The sequence below is a fragment of the Haliotis asinina genome, chromosome 14 (assembly GCF_037392515.1).
Source record: "Haliotis asinina isolate JCU_RB_2024 chromosome 14, JCU_Hal_asi_v2, whole genome shotgun sequence".
NCBI classification, from domain to species: Eukaryota; Metazoa; Mollusca; class Gastropoda; order Lepetellida; family Haliotidae; genus Haliotis; species Haliotis asinina.
The window spans coordinates 4,808,585-4,823,171 of record NC_090293.1 but is presented as its reverse complement, the minus strand read 5'-3'; the positions used below and the strand labels follow the sequence as shown (position 1 = coordinate 4,823,171).

Sequence of the window (14,587 nt, the reverse complement as noted above, 5' to 3'; positions counted from 1 at the left end):
GACTCCGATTGATGATTTATTGATGAACTGGACTATGATGGTTTAAAACCCGACCAAATATCATAGTTAAAATAAATGATTTGTCATAGTGTTATTTATAAGTAGCAAACTTCATGTGTACATATACTTTGGGGCAGTTGGGTAGCCCATTGGTTGAAACATTCGCCCGTACATCGAGGTTCGATTCCCTACATTCGTACATTTTGTGAAGCTAATTTCGGATGTCCGTCGCCTTGATATAGCTGGAATTTAGCTAAAAGCGACCGAAATCCACACTGTCTCACTCACGTATCTACACGCGAATATCGATCTGTTCTTGTTCCGGCGAGGTTTCAAGCCTCAGTAAGATTTCACTGAGTCTGTTAGATGTAGGTGTCAAACAAGCCCAGGCCTGTTTGTAACTTCTATTTCGTGTCATCACTGGAATCACTGATGTGGTACCATTTGAACGGATAATTATATCATTGACATTAGCCACAGAACACATCCATACAATTCAGAGTACCTGATGACGGAAAGCCTCGTCAGATCCATTTAAGAAACACCAACTCCCAAAGTTGCGACATGGAACACACACTACGTACCTACGTATATCTCTAAAGTTACTCGCTAATAGCTACGCATATGTCCGTATCTGTGTCTGCCAATCACAGATATGTCTGATCTTATCGACAGGTATCGATGACAAAATGATATCTGCTGTCATTAATCAATCTAACAAGATGTGAAGCAGGTTGACAGAGGAAGTACAATTGGGGTTAGGAGTGAGCTATGGTGATTATACTAGGTGTGGGAAGTGTCACTCCGTTGTCATATCACGTGACGTAATTCACAAACGTCTATATTACCCAGTACATATTGTCTCCAACACGGGTGTGTATAACACGGTTGTCAATGGTAGTTTGTAACTGACACGCTATTGGTATAGAAACGTATACATGAAAACAAAACGGGAATCTATTTCTACAGTGGATTATTGTCTCAGGGAGTCAGTCACAGGTCAGATAGCCAGAGCATTTCTGCACGCATGCGTGTGATTAATTGTAAATGTTGGACGTATTTACTATAGGAGCACGCTTTGGAACTATTCCATTGATAAATTCTGGGTATGACCTGAATAGGCTACTCTCTCAAAAGGTACGTAATATATGTATGAACTACAGTTGCAGGTTTAGAACGCCGTTCATCACATAAAATATGAAAGGGACGTATGTTCGTTGTAATGTCCAGACCAGATACACCATGTTCGTCATGAAAATCGGTGTCGCAACAGGCACGGGTAATTTATTCATTAGTGTAGTTGAAGTTTCATCTTGAAATGATATCCACATTATGTGTGGGCCTTGAAGTAGGTTGTTCAGCTCAAGTTCATGATTTGTACTATAGGTGGTAGCACCAACAAGAGCCTCTGAAGTGTCCCTTCGAGACCCAGACCAACACTGGAGTACTGCAAGGTTGTCCGCTGGGTCGTGCTTTGTCTTTAAGTAATGGTATCCTTCACAGACAATGTCGCATTTTGTCTCAGCTGGACTTCCATAACTCTGCAGGCTTCGACTCGTTTGCTCCCTGGCCGCGCCACCTCCGAATCAATAGGGACATAAACAGAAAAAAGCTGAGCTTTTTAGCGAAAGGGCCGATCACATGTTAATGGCATCATCACCGGAGTGATTGTATGAGTGGAGTGTTTTTGTTAATGTCCTTAGTGATTGATATCGCTTGGACGTTTGTGTGATGGACACACGCTGTGTTGATTGACCATAGAGAAGGATGTCACGGTTGTTTCATGCAGACTTTAGTCTTTGGCTCTTAAGGGGGAAATTCATTAATGCAAATGGGAAATGTCTGGTCTCCATTGGAAAATCTGTTTATACAAGGGATAATTGAAAAATAAATTCCGTGGATCTCTTTCATATGCATATAGTGCGCCATTAATATGCACGTAAAAGCAACATAACTTGAAAATAAACTCGTGAGACAGCCTCTAATTTCAAAATGATTAGTTAGATTTCTTTGCGTTTTACTTCTGCTCACACATGTGTTAAAGCAACACATGATACTGCACAGATATTGTGACTTAAATCAACACTTGAGACATCCCTATGAGCAACACTTTGTAATTCCCGTTTATCGCTTGGGTTAGTTATTTTATGTCAAAACAATAGAAACAGGTTGAGAAGTAAACACTCTTAACCATTAATTTTTTCATGGTACAGTTTTTGATTACTGAGCAATTAAAAATATTCTAATGCCCGTTTGTCGTCATGAAGTTAAAATCAGTTGAAATCTTTGCGATGTTATTGACATTGCAAATGAACATAACCGATCCAATCAACAATATTAAGTAAATAACCGATTATGAAGCAGTCAATAAGTACGAGTATTATTATTATTAACGTAATTGTTTTCGGGGTGTACTATATTTTACAAAATTATTATTCAGACAATATATATTATTATCATTAGCATAGTTATTTGGGGGGGGGGGGTGTACTATACTTTAAATTTATTATTCAAACACTATGTATTACTGTCTTAGTTGTTTTGGGGTGTACTATATTTTATTGTGATGTTTATTATAATTGCAGTTCTATCCCCTCTGTGCCGAGTTATTCTCTGTCGAACAACCTCCCGACGAACCCAGCCTGTCTCCAGTCATCGAGCTCCTCCTCTTATTCATGCATGATACCAGGTTAGTTAAATCTCATCCCAGCTGCTGTGCTGTGTTGTAGTGTTGCATTGTTATACAAACTATGACACAGAATATACCATATATTGATTTGTCGTTATTATTAGGCCTCTATTGCTGTCCTTGCCACAGAGAAACGAATGCCCCAAACAACAACCATTCTGTTTGTTGGCATGATTTTCAACAAAGTCATATTTTCGTGTTTCACGTATACAATGTATTTAAAGTGAGCGCATTTGGACTAAGTATCACAGCTATGGATTTACCTTGAGGATATTTTTTTGTAAATTACTTGCATCGCAACTGGGGCCTCGCATTACACATTTCATGTAAGGTGTGGTAACTGCTTGCAAGTGCACTCAGTGGCCTTTCGTACTAACGTAAGGGTCATGCGTTAGGATCAATACATTACTTTTTTCATAAACCTGTGACAATTGATTTAAACTCCTCCATGAGAATGTCAGAAGCATCGATTGTACGTTAACATTGTCAAACATAATACATATATATTCACAGACTGTTTTATTACACTGTTTTCATTTTAATTCAATATGTAGTGTTTAGCCTTTTTAAAATTATCATGACATGCCAACTTACATAGGACACTTTGAGGTACAGAAACTGTTGTATTGAAGAAATAATAATAACTATGACAAGAAAGTATTGCTTATTCTATACATAAAAAATAATGTGGATGTATTCAAGGAAGACTGACGTTATAAGTATGTGATATATAAGTACATATCAGTTAGTGTTACGTGCTTTTAGCAATATAAATTTGTAGTTCTGAGAATATAACGGTAATATTATACGCGCTCATGTAATGTCAATACAGAATATCACCCAGTCCACCGAGGACAACTTATACGCATGAGTAATGATGATACGACCGTTGCTGCCATGTTTTTCTGAATGTGTATGTGTTTAAGGTGTTTCGTTGTTCATGTTTAGATTACACCCCCCGAAGTTACGATCCCCTAGCGTTAACCAACTACTCCCGCCAGACATGTAACCCAGGTTCCTCCATGCAGTCCCATATGAACCACAGCGCCCACAATGGCGCCTCAACAGGTACGAACTGGTCTTATTTCTTAAAATAACCTTCTTCTCATTCAGCCAATTCAAGCACTTGGCACTGAAACACATTCAACCATAATTAATGCATTTATGTGAGATTTTTATATTTTTCGTTTTTTTTCCTTACGGCTTTACAAGTTGAAGGAAAGCAAGCTTGTATGTCTATCTCATTTTTCTTCTTGTGTTATGGCAATAGGTCTGTGATTGTATTACTTTGTAAGCTTTCTTGTTCCATATAACCCTGCTGCTATCTGTTTTTCTGTTTAATGTCTATACGTTTTTATTGTTTTCAAATTACAAAAGCACATTATATTGTTACATGGTTTCGCTAAATTGAGCCAAATGTGTTAAAGAATTCAAATTCAACCTACAAAATAGAAATTTCGAAGACGAGGTTATAAAGATATGGGAAGTTATTTTAAAAATTCCCCATCTAACCACTAATGGCTGTGCTATTGATTTGCAGGTCTCATCTCGCCAGGAGTGTCAGTCCCTATCCAGGTTCCGGGAGGGAATCACCAAGACATGGGAGCGCATCACATGTCCTCAATGACGTCACAATACTGGCCAAGGATCCAATGACCAGCTTGACCTCAAACTGTTTCAAAATAACTTGATGTGATGCCACGTGAGGCGGTCACGTGCTCTTCCACTATTGCAAGCATCACATGAGCTCTGTCATGTGGTTAGCAGACTGAATACGAACGCATAATAATGGATTAAAATGCTTTGACCCAAGGTCAAGGACAGGTATCACTTCCGGATGATCCACGTGGAGCAGCTAAACCAAACGTGAACGGGAGGTATCGAACTCGTGAATTTCCCCATCACTTTCCGCCATAGCATTACCATTCTGCAAGAAATGGATTTAATAGCATAATACAGCCTCGGCTACTGCCAGTACTGCACATGCGCACGATGCTCAAAGACTGTCATGACAAAGGTCATGCATATGACAATATATTACATGTATTTGCATAATGTATGTTACAATCCCTACTACCAGTGCGTTATGAAGGACGGCCAAGAAAGGAACCATTGACGTGTCGGTAGTTCTATTTATAACTTCCGTATTGACTGTGAGTGTGTGATGATGTTTTACAACACACAGACATTGCCACATTGCCACATTGCCACACGGCCAGTTTCGTTGTGAAAGTGCTAACGCTTATATCGTGAGTGGTCGCTAAAGCAAAATATTTCTTATGTGTAAGAAAAAAGGTCTCAGGGCTTTTGACATTGATCAAAATGACTGTAGAATCTCACGTTTACGAATGAGATTAATCTAGTTTATCGTGTATCCGTGTGTCCACTGCGTTACCATAGAGACAGTGGAAATGTAGAATCTCATCCAGATGGGCAGGACATTGCTCAGAACAGAAGTCATGTGACATCGTAATTACGTCATTGAACTGATGGCGTCATACTTCCAACTAGTGTTGTATTGTGTTACAGACTGAGTGTGTACACACACGGAGAGTTTGTGTGAGATTTGTGTGGACTTACGAGCGTGTTCTCAAAACAGTGGCCCCGTAGCATATAGATTGATCCATTCCCCCTGTTAATACCTCACCCAGCATGTCCCACAATGGGCAGATATCTCAGTGGCGCTCAGCGCATGGTTATGTATTACCCACTCCCTTACGATGTCAATTCCAAATTAGTTCAAATGTATCCATATTTATATAACGCCGTTATGTCATAATGTGAATTTTTATTGTTTCCAGTTTTCATCTGTTATGATATGGTAAAAAGAAGTCAAAATATGTAAACAATCGGCCTAGCTAAACCAACTGGTGGCGCGTCCAGGTTGGACTATTTGTTGCGCCTTCACCTCACTCAGTGAGAAAAAACAAACTTTTGATACTGTCACTACCAATGAAAACGAATTTTGTTATGAATTGTGTTATATCTAAATTAATATACCGACTGATTAGGAACGAAAGGAAATTAATCGATATTAATTATTATCAACAATGGATATCTACTCAGAACTAACACTGAAGTAAAGCATTAACCTGAATGTTCCCCAAACCTTTCAGTAGTCCCAGTTTAGAGAAATATAAATTTGATTGAAGTTTAAATAACAAGTCAGACAATTCTTAAGTCGTTATTTGCAAAGACAATGATCAGTATCAAGTGCTACAGTATTTGAGATCCAAAAAATGTGATTTACATTCTTTAGTAGCACCCAATTTGTGCAATACTGGAGATGTTCATCAAATTAGTCATTTAGTTACGTGACCATTTTCGAAGAATCTTTTCCAAATACTCATTCATCCTATCGACGGTCACTCCAAACATATTTTCGTTGCATTGACAAAAGTTCTAAGAAGATTTATTTATTCCTCAAATATGTAGTTTGATTTTGTGCGACAATTACACAGGTACAATCAAAATGATCAAACAATGAAGACATGTAACAAATCACAATGTACGATGTGAATGTGCACCGAACGGTCTGTACGTGCAATGAAGTAGACCTTTAATTATTGTTATGTAACAAATATTTGTTTGACATACCACGTAGTATTATCGTTACTCACGATAGTTTTCCAGGCCGGATAAGATATTTCATATAATCAACACATCCTTTAATTTCATAAATATTTCTCACCCTATGCACTAAGGTATTGTAAATTTAAATGAAAAGAAACTTTACATACATCGGCCGGTCATTAGAAACATGAAACTGGTTCTCGTATTCATATATAAATCAGTTTGTCCCATCCTTCCTCTCTACATTCTATTAAGTGGATATAGCATCGAAAGATAACGGATGTTGTGTGGTATGCATCGTTCTTCTTTCATACCTATAGGACACAATCATTTAGAATCTCACCGAAGAACCCAAATTAATGTAAGATATCGAAGCTCAACACAAATATTAGGTATCGATTTTAGGCCGATGTATGCGCTAGGTCTGATTTTTTATCGACTAGTATAGTCTCACTCGACCCCTTGTGTAGCAAAGAAACTCGGTGTAATTGTCTCCCCTGTTTTTTCTATATTTTTAACATTGACTGTACGAAGCATGTACCCTACCAGTAATAATACCATGACTTACGTGTGGCTGTCCAACAGCTGCTGCGATCATTTTTTCTCGAATAAAATGATTTAATGTGTAACAATGTGTTGATTTTTGTATATGAATACACATTGTAGCTACTTTGCAGCTTCCAAGGTCCAGATAAATATCACCTGTGAACATCAAAGTATCAGGGAATGTAATCAGGTGGAACGTTACATGATCTGTAGAACTGTCAGAGCCATAAAACTCTGCCTATACATTTTGGCAAACAATGACATATCGCGTGGGTACATACGATATTGTCCCTGTAGGATGTACATAATGTAACAGCAGTTTGAGTTTGTATTGAAAGGTTTGCTGCACTCCCTATAGAAAGCTTCATTGTCCTTGGATACGATGAATTGCTTCCATCAGCATACGTGCATTTTGTGTGTCTCGAAAGATCAGTTGTATAGCGGTTTGATCTATGTACATAAAAGTAAATATTTGACATTCAATGTGAAGATGTTGCACTGCTTTACTGCTGTCTGAAAATGGCCCTTGAAACATAACGTAGGTATTTTCTGACTTTAGACGACATATGGTTACAGACTGATGTCACTGAAAGAATCAACCGAATCAATACATTCAAGGGTAACAGCAGTTTTCTGTTCCGATACAGCAAACGTTTTGCATATAAAACTATTACAAGAAGACATTTGATCATTGCCGGAATTACACGTATTGTGCGGTGTACATCACACTCATAGGATTCTACAGGAACATCTTCACAATATGTTTTCAACGTCCCTCGGGGTGTCGATAATCTGTAACCAAGGTGTCGTTTTTAACGATCACGGACAATGGAAACCTATGTACATCAATAAATAGATTTTAACGTCCTTGACATCGGCATAATTTTAAATTTGTTACATGAAATGATTCGAAACAGGGATACTTAAAATGTGCCATTGTCACAGTGTTCGTTGTGATGAACGTCAAGAATAGTTAACCTTAGATAGAATTGATCTTAGTGAGTGAAGGTACATTTCGGTACCTAACGTTTCTGTTAAGGAAGCGCACTGGCATCTGTGCACAAATTATTCAGTTTTAAAATTTTGAGGATGCATTATTTTATGCAATTTTCGCCTCACCTTTGACTTTTATATTTGTTTTGTTATAGAATACTATCCAATTTTTGTGTTTACAATTTATCAAGCAACGACATATATACCCATAAGGAAACCTGCTAAAATTTCTTAAACAGTATTAAAGTAACACTGCGTCTGTACATGTAGAGGATACAGAAAACAATTAGGGAAGGAAATTGTAAAAAGTACCATTATGGAATTCTGAACATGGGTGAACTCGTAATATCATCTATAAAGCTGTATCGGAATTCCACAAAACGCATCATTCGACACGATCTTTTGCCTCGAGTTAAGGGCACCGTAACATGGTCTCTCTCGTTGTCAGGCCCAGCACAGACTGTCTGATATTATTGTCCTGGAAATAGTTTTTCCCACATACATATCTTACTTACTTCCGGGCTGAAATTAATGTGTTAATTATCTGGCTTTGGTAAAGTATGTGGAAATCATTGTATGGAACATGTGAACATGAATGTGCTGGTGTATGAAAAGAATGAACTAAATATAATTACATGATATGTGTCAGTACACCAGTGTGTTCACGTTTGTTTGTATGTCAAAAAATGAACCTTACTATTACCCTATGTACCAAGGATGGTCAAAAACAACCAGGCTATTCCCGGAAAATGCTAGTTCAAGTTTGTTAGATAACGTGAATATGAGCAACACAAGCAAAACAACAGCATGTTTTCAAAACCTCATGAGCATAACTATGTATATCCACCGACAAGACATCGATACGCAGCAGCTGCTTAATCACCCAGGTCTTCTTGTCTCTGAACCTCTCAATCTCTCAATTTGGAATATGTTTTAGATAGTTTAGCAAAACATAACTGTGGAATTTATTTCTAAAAAATGAAACTTTGGCGTCCTCAATAATGTGTTTGTTGTTTTTGAGACTACTAATGTGAATACTAGTGGTACGTTTCAAGACATGCACAACGTTGTGAGACATATGGCGTTTCTCGGAAATGATATGCCATATTTATACAACAGATGAGATTTATATGCTTTCGTTATAACTGTAACCGCCAGGTTTGAAGTAAGGAAAAAAAATAATCGAAGTTTATTCTATGAAAGGGACGTGGCTTTTCTGAGGTAGAAATCTAGCAGTCGTATGATCCTTGAATTGGACATATGCTGCAGGCATTCAGCAGGTTTGCGGCATCCGCGTGCTGTCCAATGCTACTGATTGAATGCAGCTATTGTCTTCTAAGGGTAATCAGTTGAGTCCTGGTAGTCAATGAAGAGAGGTGTTACGTTGAGTGTTACCATGGTATATGGAAGGAGGAAATGAAAAAAATGTGGAAATCATATACAAAGGAAAGTCCAAGGCTGCCCCAACGAAAGAATGTAGAGGTTCTTTAGCGCTAACTGTAGTCAAGGTCTCTTTCCCCAAAGTGATGGTAACGCTTACTACTTAGACTTAAATGCAGTGAATGTAGTCGGTTAACCCCTCGGAAAGGGGTACAGTCGAGTAATGGGGAAGAGTGTTACATAGCAGAGCAGCAGATTGTTCAAAAACACAAAGCTAGAATTTATCTTCTGAACGAAAGTTTCTAGAAGGTTGATACATTGAGTTTGAGTGAGAGTGTGAGTGAGTATGCATTTACGCCGCTTCTAACACTATTCCAGCTATACCATTGTGGGGGATATCAGAAATGTATGAGACTGCGGATACAACATTTTTGTTAACTGTGAGGGGTAGAAAGTACTGTTACTTCAGTTTTATCTGGTTTAAGTTTCACCGTGTTGTCTGTCATCCAAGACTTGACACAAACAATACTAATATGATTCTTTGTGATGTTATGAGCTAAGATGTGTCTCTTCTTGACTTCCTATGTCCATAGCATATCCTTTCACCACCTGGAAATTGTCTGCATAGAAGTGATGGTCAATCCTGTGATTAGTGAGTAAGTGTTCCAGTGGCTTAGCGTAAAGGGTAAAGATTAGAGGTCCTAGGAAGGAACCCCGAGGGACGCCTCATATGTGATCCTGTAGTTATTATTCCTGACCGAGAAATCAATAGTCTCCTGAAAGAGACATTATATATCTGTAGTTGAATATCAAGATGAAAGAGACAAACTATTCCTGTGGTAGGAGTCCTGTGGGAGAACCGTAATATTCCTGTGGAGGAAGGCAACAGTTCCGTCCTATGGTAGAGTCATGGTATTCATTCAACAGGGCGCCAGTAGTCCTGTAGAAGACACACGTTATTCCTGTTTAGGACGTAAATATATAGGTGGAAGAGGGATAATTGTCTAGAGGCTGGACGCCAGTAGCCCTCCTCAAGAGTGTCTCAGCATATGTCATCCTGTTTCCTGTAGTCTTTATTCCTGTGTAGAAGGGCAAAGGTCATGTGACAGCCACGTAATATTAGGACGCAAACAAAAAGGTGGAAGACACTTAATTATCCTGTAGTAGGACGCCTCAAGAGGTTTTTCAATATATCTGAACCTGTGGTCTGCGGTCATTATTCCTGTGTAGGAAATCAATAGTCACGTGGTAGAGACCTCATTTTCCTGTAGTAGGACGTCAATAATACTGTGGAAGAGACATTCTTGGTCTGCAGTACGACTTTGAAAGTCATGTTGTGGAGAGGTCAGGAATGTGGTAGGAAGTTAGTGGTCATCAGGTAGAAAGACGTATGACACGAAGATTGATGTGAGTCGACATGCAGCAGAAGTTGTACAGAATTCTGTCGACACAATAACTTGCAGTAGATTCTGTTTCATTCGCTCGTGTAATAATTTGAGAATGACCTTGCATCTTGCATGTTTAGATCGACGTTGTCATTATCTAGTGCCTGTTTCCTAGCTCTTGACATCTTTACTGTAGCACGTACAAAAGAGAAGATGACATGGGCGATCAAACCAAAAGCCATAGATCAATCACTTGATCATACAAATATATTCGTTTCACATGTAAGTATCGGTAGATAAGGCAATTCTGGTACGAAAGTTCAAGCAATGATTAATCACTTTTGACTTTCAGCTGAAACAGATGCCACTGGGTGTACACGGCATAACAGTGGCGAACATCACATGAATGAATCACTGAAAATCTGTGACGATATCAGGGATTCGCGAAGTGACATCCACTTAAATATAAAACAATGTTTGTATATTGTTACAAATACCTACTTATATGGACCTGTGTGTTCTACCGGAATTATGTTCATAGAAAGCAAAATTGAATTCACATAACAAAGACTTCCATGTTAAAGCGCACATCAGCAGCCTGAAACAGCACTTTAAATGATATTGAAAAGCCGAGGACTTTTTAGGGGAATCATAACATCAAGACCCAATTCATGTTAAACTTTATTTGAAACTGCACTCTGGTCTTATATAATTATTGGCACAGAAGGCTCAAATAATCTGTCACGCTAAAGACTTAAATAAATCATTTGGATCTTTTTCTACAATATTGTCCGAGACGGTTCAACGCCTTTCTACATTGCTTCGAACCCGTGTGCATCTAATATTGCCTTTTCGCCGGGAAAATCTTTTAAACTATTTGCTGCTTTTTCTACAATCCAAATATATCTGTGCTTTAAGTAAACACATCAGTAACACGTGGGTGACATAGACAAGCAGACCTTCCCAACAACACAGCTTGCTTCCGTCGGATAGATTGCACTGGACCAATATGGGCGATCAGCCTCATTAAACACGTCATAATTGAAAGACCATTGCAAAATGACTTCCTTTCTTAATTACAAAATGAAATTGTGTCCGTTTGCGTCCTATTGTGCTGGAAAGATCCATGTCCCGTGATGCATTAAATTCAATCTACACAAAAGCTAAGAGTAGTATTTTTACACTTCTCGTTCTGTTCCCGAGAAAGAGGTGTGGCCAAACGGGAGCCTTTCATCTTTAGAAATGTGTCCAGTGATAGAAAACGAAAATTAAGAGGTGTTGATAATACATTTATAACAATTAGCCAAAGATTGCAAAAGGGATTTTTAGTACATCATGTCTTTCTCTCTACTGATTAGTGATAAAATTATATTAAAGCTTCTGTCAAAACAAACTTTTGTCAGGATCGAAAGGAGCACATATGCTGCAATAACTTTCAGGGGGATTATGTTGGCTACAGCGACAAAGATCAGAAGACTACACGGATCATTAAGTAGTGGGCTGGACTTCTAGAATGCTAACCACAACTCGTGTATTTATGTTGACTGTTCTGAAGTCTTTTAAACTTTTCATTTGATATCTGTACATACTGAATAGATGGATGGTGCACATCAGACTAATGCGGCATTAGAGTATCGTTATGGATTCATATTTCTCTATGGTGTTGTACATATGAAATGGAGCAGAGTTTTCTTCAAAGAGAGCAGTAATCGTTAACGACACTGAAAAGCAAAATAGGGTCGACGATATTAAGTGCGGCAAATGATAATCCCACTCTTTTCCTGCTGTGTTCTACACATATAACGTTTTAAAGTTACTGTAAAGTTCACAGATTAGGTAGAGAGATCATTGCCGTATATAATGAGGCTTTGTGTAGGATGTGTCACCCAAGGTTTCAAACACAGTGAAGCATACGCGAATATTACCAACGTATATTCTGGCTTTAGAATAAAAGTGCACTTCGTATAAGCTTTAAGTTTTAAAAAAGTGGTCCCTTCCCCTCTTCCCAGGTTATCGCGATATTCAACACGTTTTCATTTTCTTGTCCAGTTCTTGATTCTAGTAGTGATAAGGCGATTTTGCATACATCAGTTGAAAATGTTCGAAGTCAGGTTCTGAATCGCCCATTTCTACTGTTTTCATACCTTAGAAGAAAAATCAATGAATTGGTGGTAAATTCTGCATAAGTGACATATGTTGTACTGAAACGGCAACTAAAATGAAAAGCACTTAAAACAATAATATTATTCCATGGTAATAGCCTAATCCGTATGGAACTGAACGTAATCTTAAACAATGAAACAAAAAGTTCAAATCGAATGTTGTCCTCATTGACATTTTCATCTGAGAAAATATACATGCGGAAACACATTCTCGATCTGTGACCATTTATTTTAGACTTTAAAAGGGTTGAGCGCCTGCGTCCTGCAGCCGTCACTGTTAAGGTTGACTAAATACTACTTTCTACACCACCAGTTAATCCAGAATGCATCCAGTTAGCTGTCTATATAACACCTCCTCTCCACGACGGCATAACATTAAATCAAACACAATCAGGGATCCGGTTTTCTTTGAACTTTTGTTGACTTGCAAATTGAATTCATAATCTCGTCACGTATAGGAAGCAATGGGCCCTATCTCAATTTAATCCTTTAAAGTTACCCTATTATTTACAGCAGCAGTGCCGTACAATTTCAGAGTTTCAATGTATCGAAAATAAGCTTTGACATTTGACCTGCTTCTTGATAAAACGAGAAAATTGAAGAGGAAGGAACTCTCAAATGTGTACAGAGCAAAGAGCTGCCAAACGTTGTAATAAATTTGAACGCTTTTCCATTACAATCCCGAAATGCTTTTATGGACCATCAGTAAGGAATATCTATCTGCTAAAAGCCACATAAAACACTAGTGTGGATTCCATACCTTACTCAGGCGACAATGTGTGAACTAAGCTATCTTCTGATTCAACTTCTTCTATGCCCAGATCACCAGGGGGCCCGTTTTTGCCGAGCTACCTGCCTTTGATATTCGGCGTATAATGTATAGAGAGACATTGTTCGACTTGTGTTCACCTGGGTAGAGACCTAGACTACGTTATCATAAAGCAATTTGAGGCTTCAAAGATACCTTGCTGGTAAGTCATAGTTATTGTCGTAAAATATGAAATTCCCGGGTCGCTTTTTATCCGATCCTGATTTTATGTTCCAAATGGTACACATGACCAAAACCAAAAGTTATAATGTGATATTTTGAAACTGTTTTCAAGAGGACGGCTTGTCTAGCAACAACAGAGGACGTTACTACTGAGTGACCACGTTTCTGCAGATTCACGATCCTGCTTTCTCCCTCAGTGCGTATTGTTACACAGAAATCAGTTCATCGTTCGACCAATAGACTTGGATTGTCTGTTGTAACAACTCCTTCTGTATCCTCCGTCACAGAGATGAGCAACAGGAATACAGGAGGATGGATTTCCTTGATGTACACGCGGTGGATGGAAATTGACTGAAACGTCGTTGAGTTGACTGTCGTAACGAGGATGAACTAACAGAACCAACGTAGGTCTCTGTGAAGTCAAGGTCACCATCATGACTGGGCCGTTTTCAGAATGGCTCTGAGGATATAATTTCCAGTAATGATGTCACACTGAAATAGTTTCTGTGTGGAGAAACATTATGAGGGGACATCTTTACACACTGAACCATGACATATAAAGTGCCATTGACATTCCAGCAATTTGTGTGACGGTGTATGTCTTGTAAGTTTTCATGAAATAAGTAAGATCGCCTTACCTATGTGCCAGTGAAACATTTTGTAACATTTTGTCTTGTTTATTCAAGCTTGGAAAACTGAAATTGATTTTTTATGGATTAAATCTGTACATTATTACAAAGAGATATGTTTTGCGTATTTACAGTACAGAAACATTCGACTAGCATCAAAACAGATGCCAGGGTGGCAAAAATGTTAAATAATCCACACATGTACACCATAAAAACCGGTCAAATGTAATTATGAAATT

The 14,587-nt window shown here is 38.3% G+C and overlaps 1 protein-coding gene across 1 annotated transcript in view; it reads left to right on the top strand.

Annotated features, from left to right (window-relative positions):
* The window catches only part of LOC137261804 (paired box protein Pax-6-like), a 50,019-nt gene extending 43,125 nt beyond the window's left edge, over positions 1–6,894 (top strand). The window contains exons 9-11 of the mRNA XM_067799588.1: positions 2,586–2,689; positions 3,638–3,757; positions 4,230–6,894. Coding sequence (XP_067655689.1) covers positions 2,586–2,689; positions 3,638–3,757; positions 4,230–4,345 — 340 coding nt within the window. The 3' untranslated portion in view covers positions 4,346–6,894. The remainder of the gene's footprint in view (positions 1–2,585; positions 2,690–3,637; positions 3,758–4,229) is intronic.
* The last annotated feature ends 7,693 nt before the right edge of the window (positions 6,895–14,587 follow it).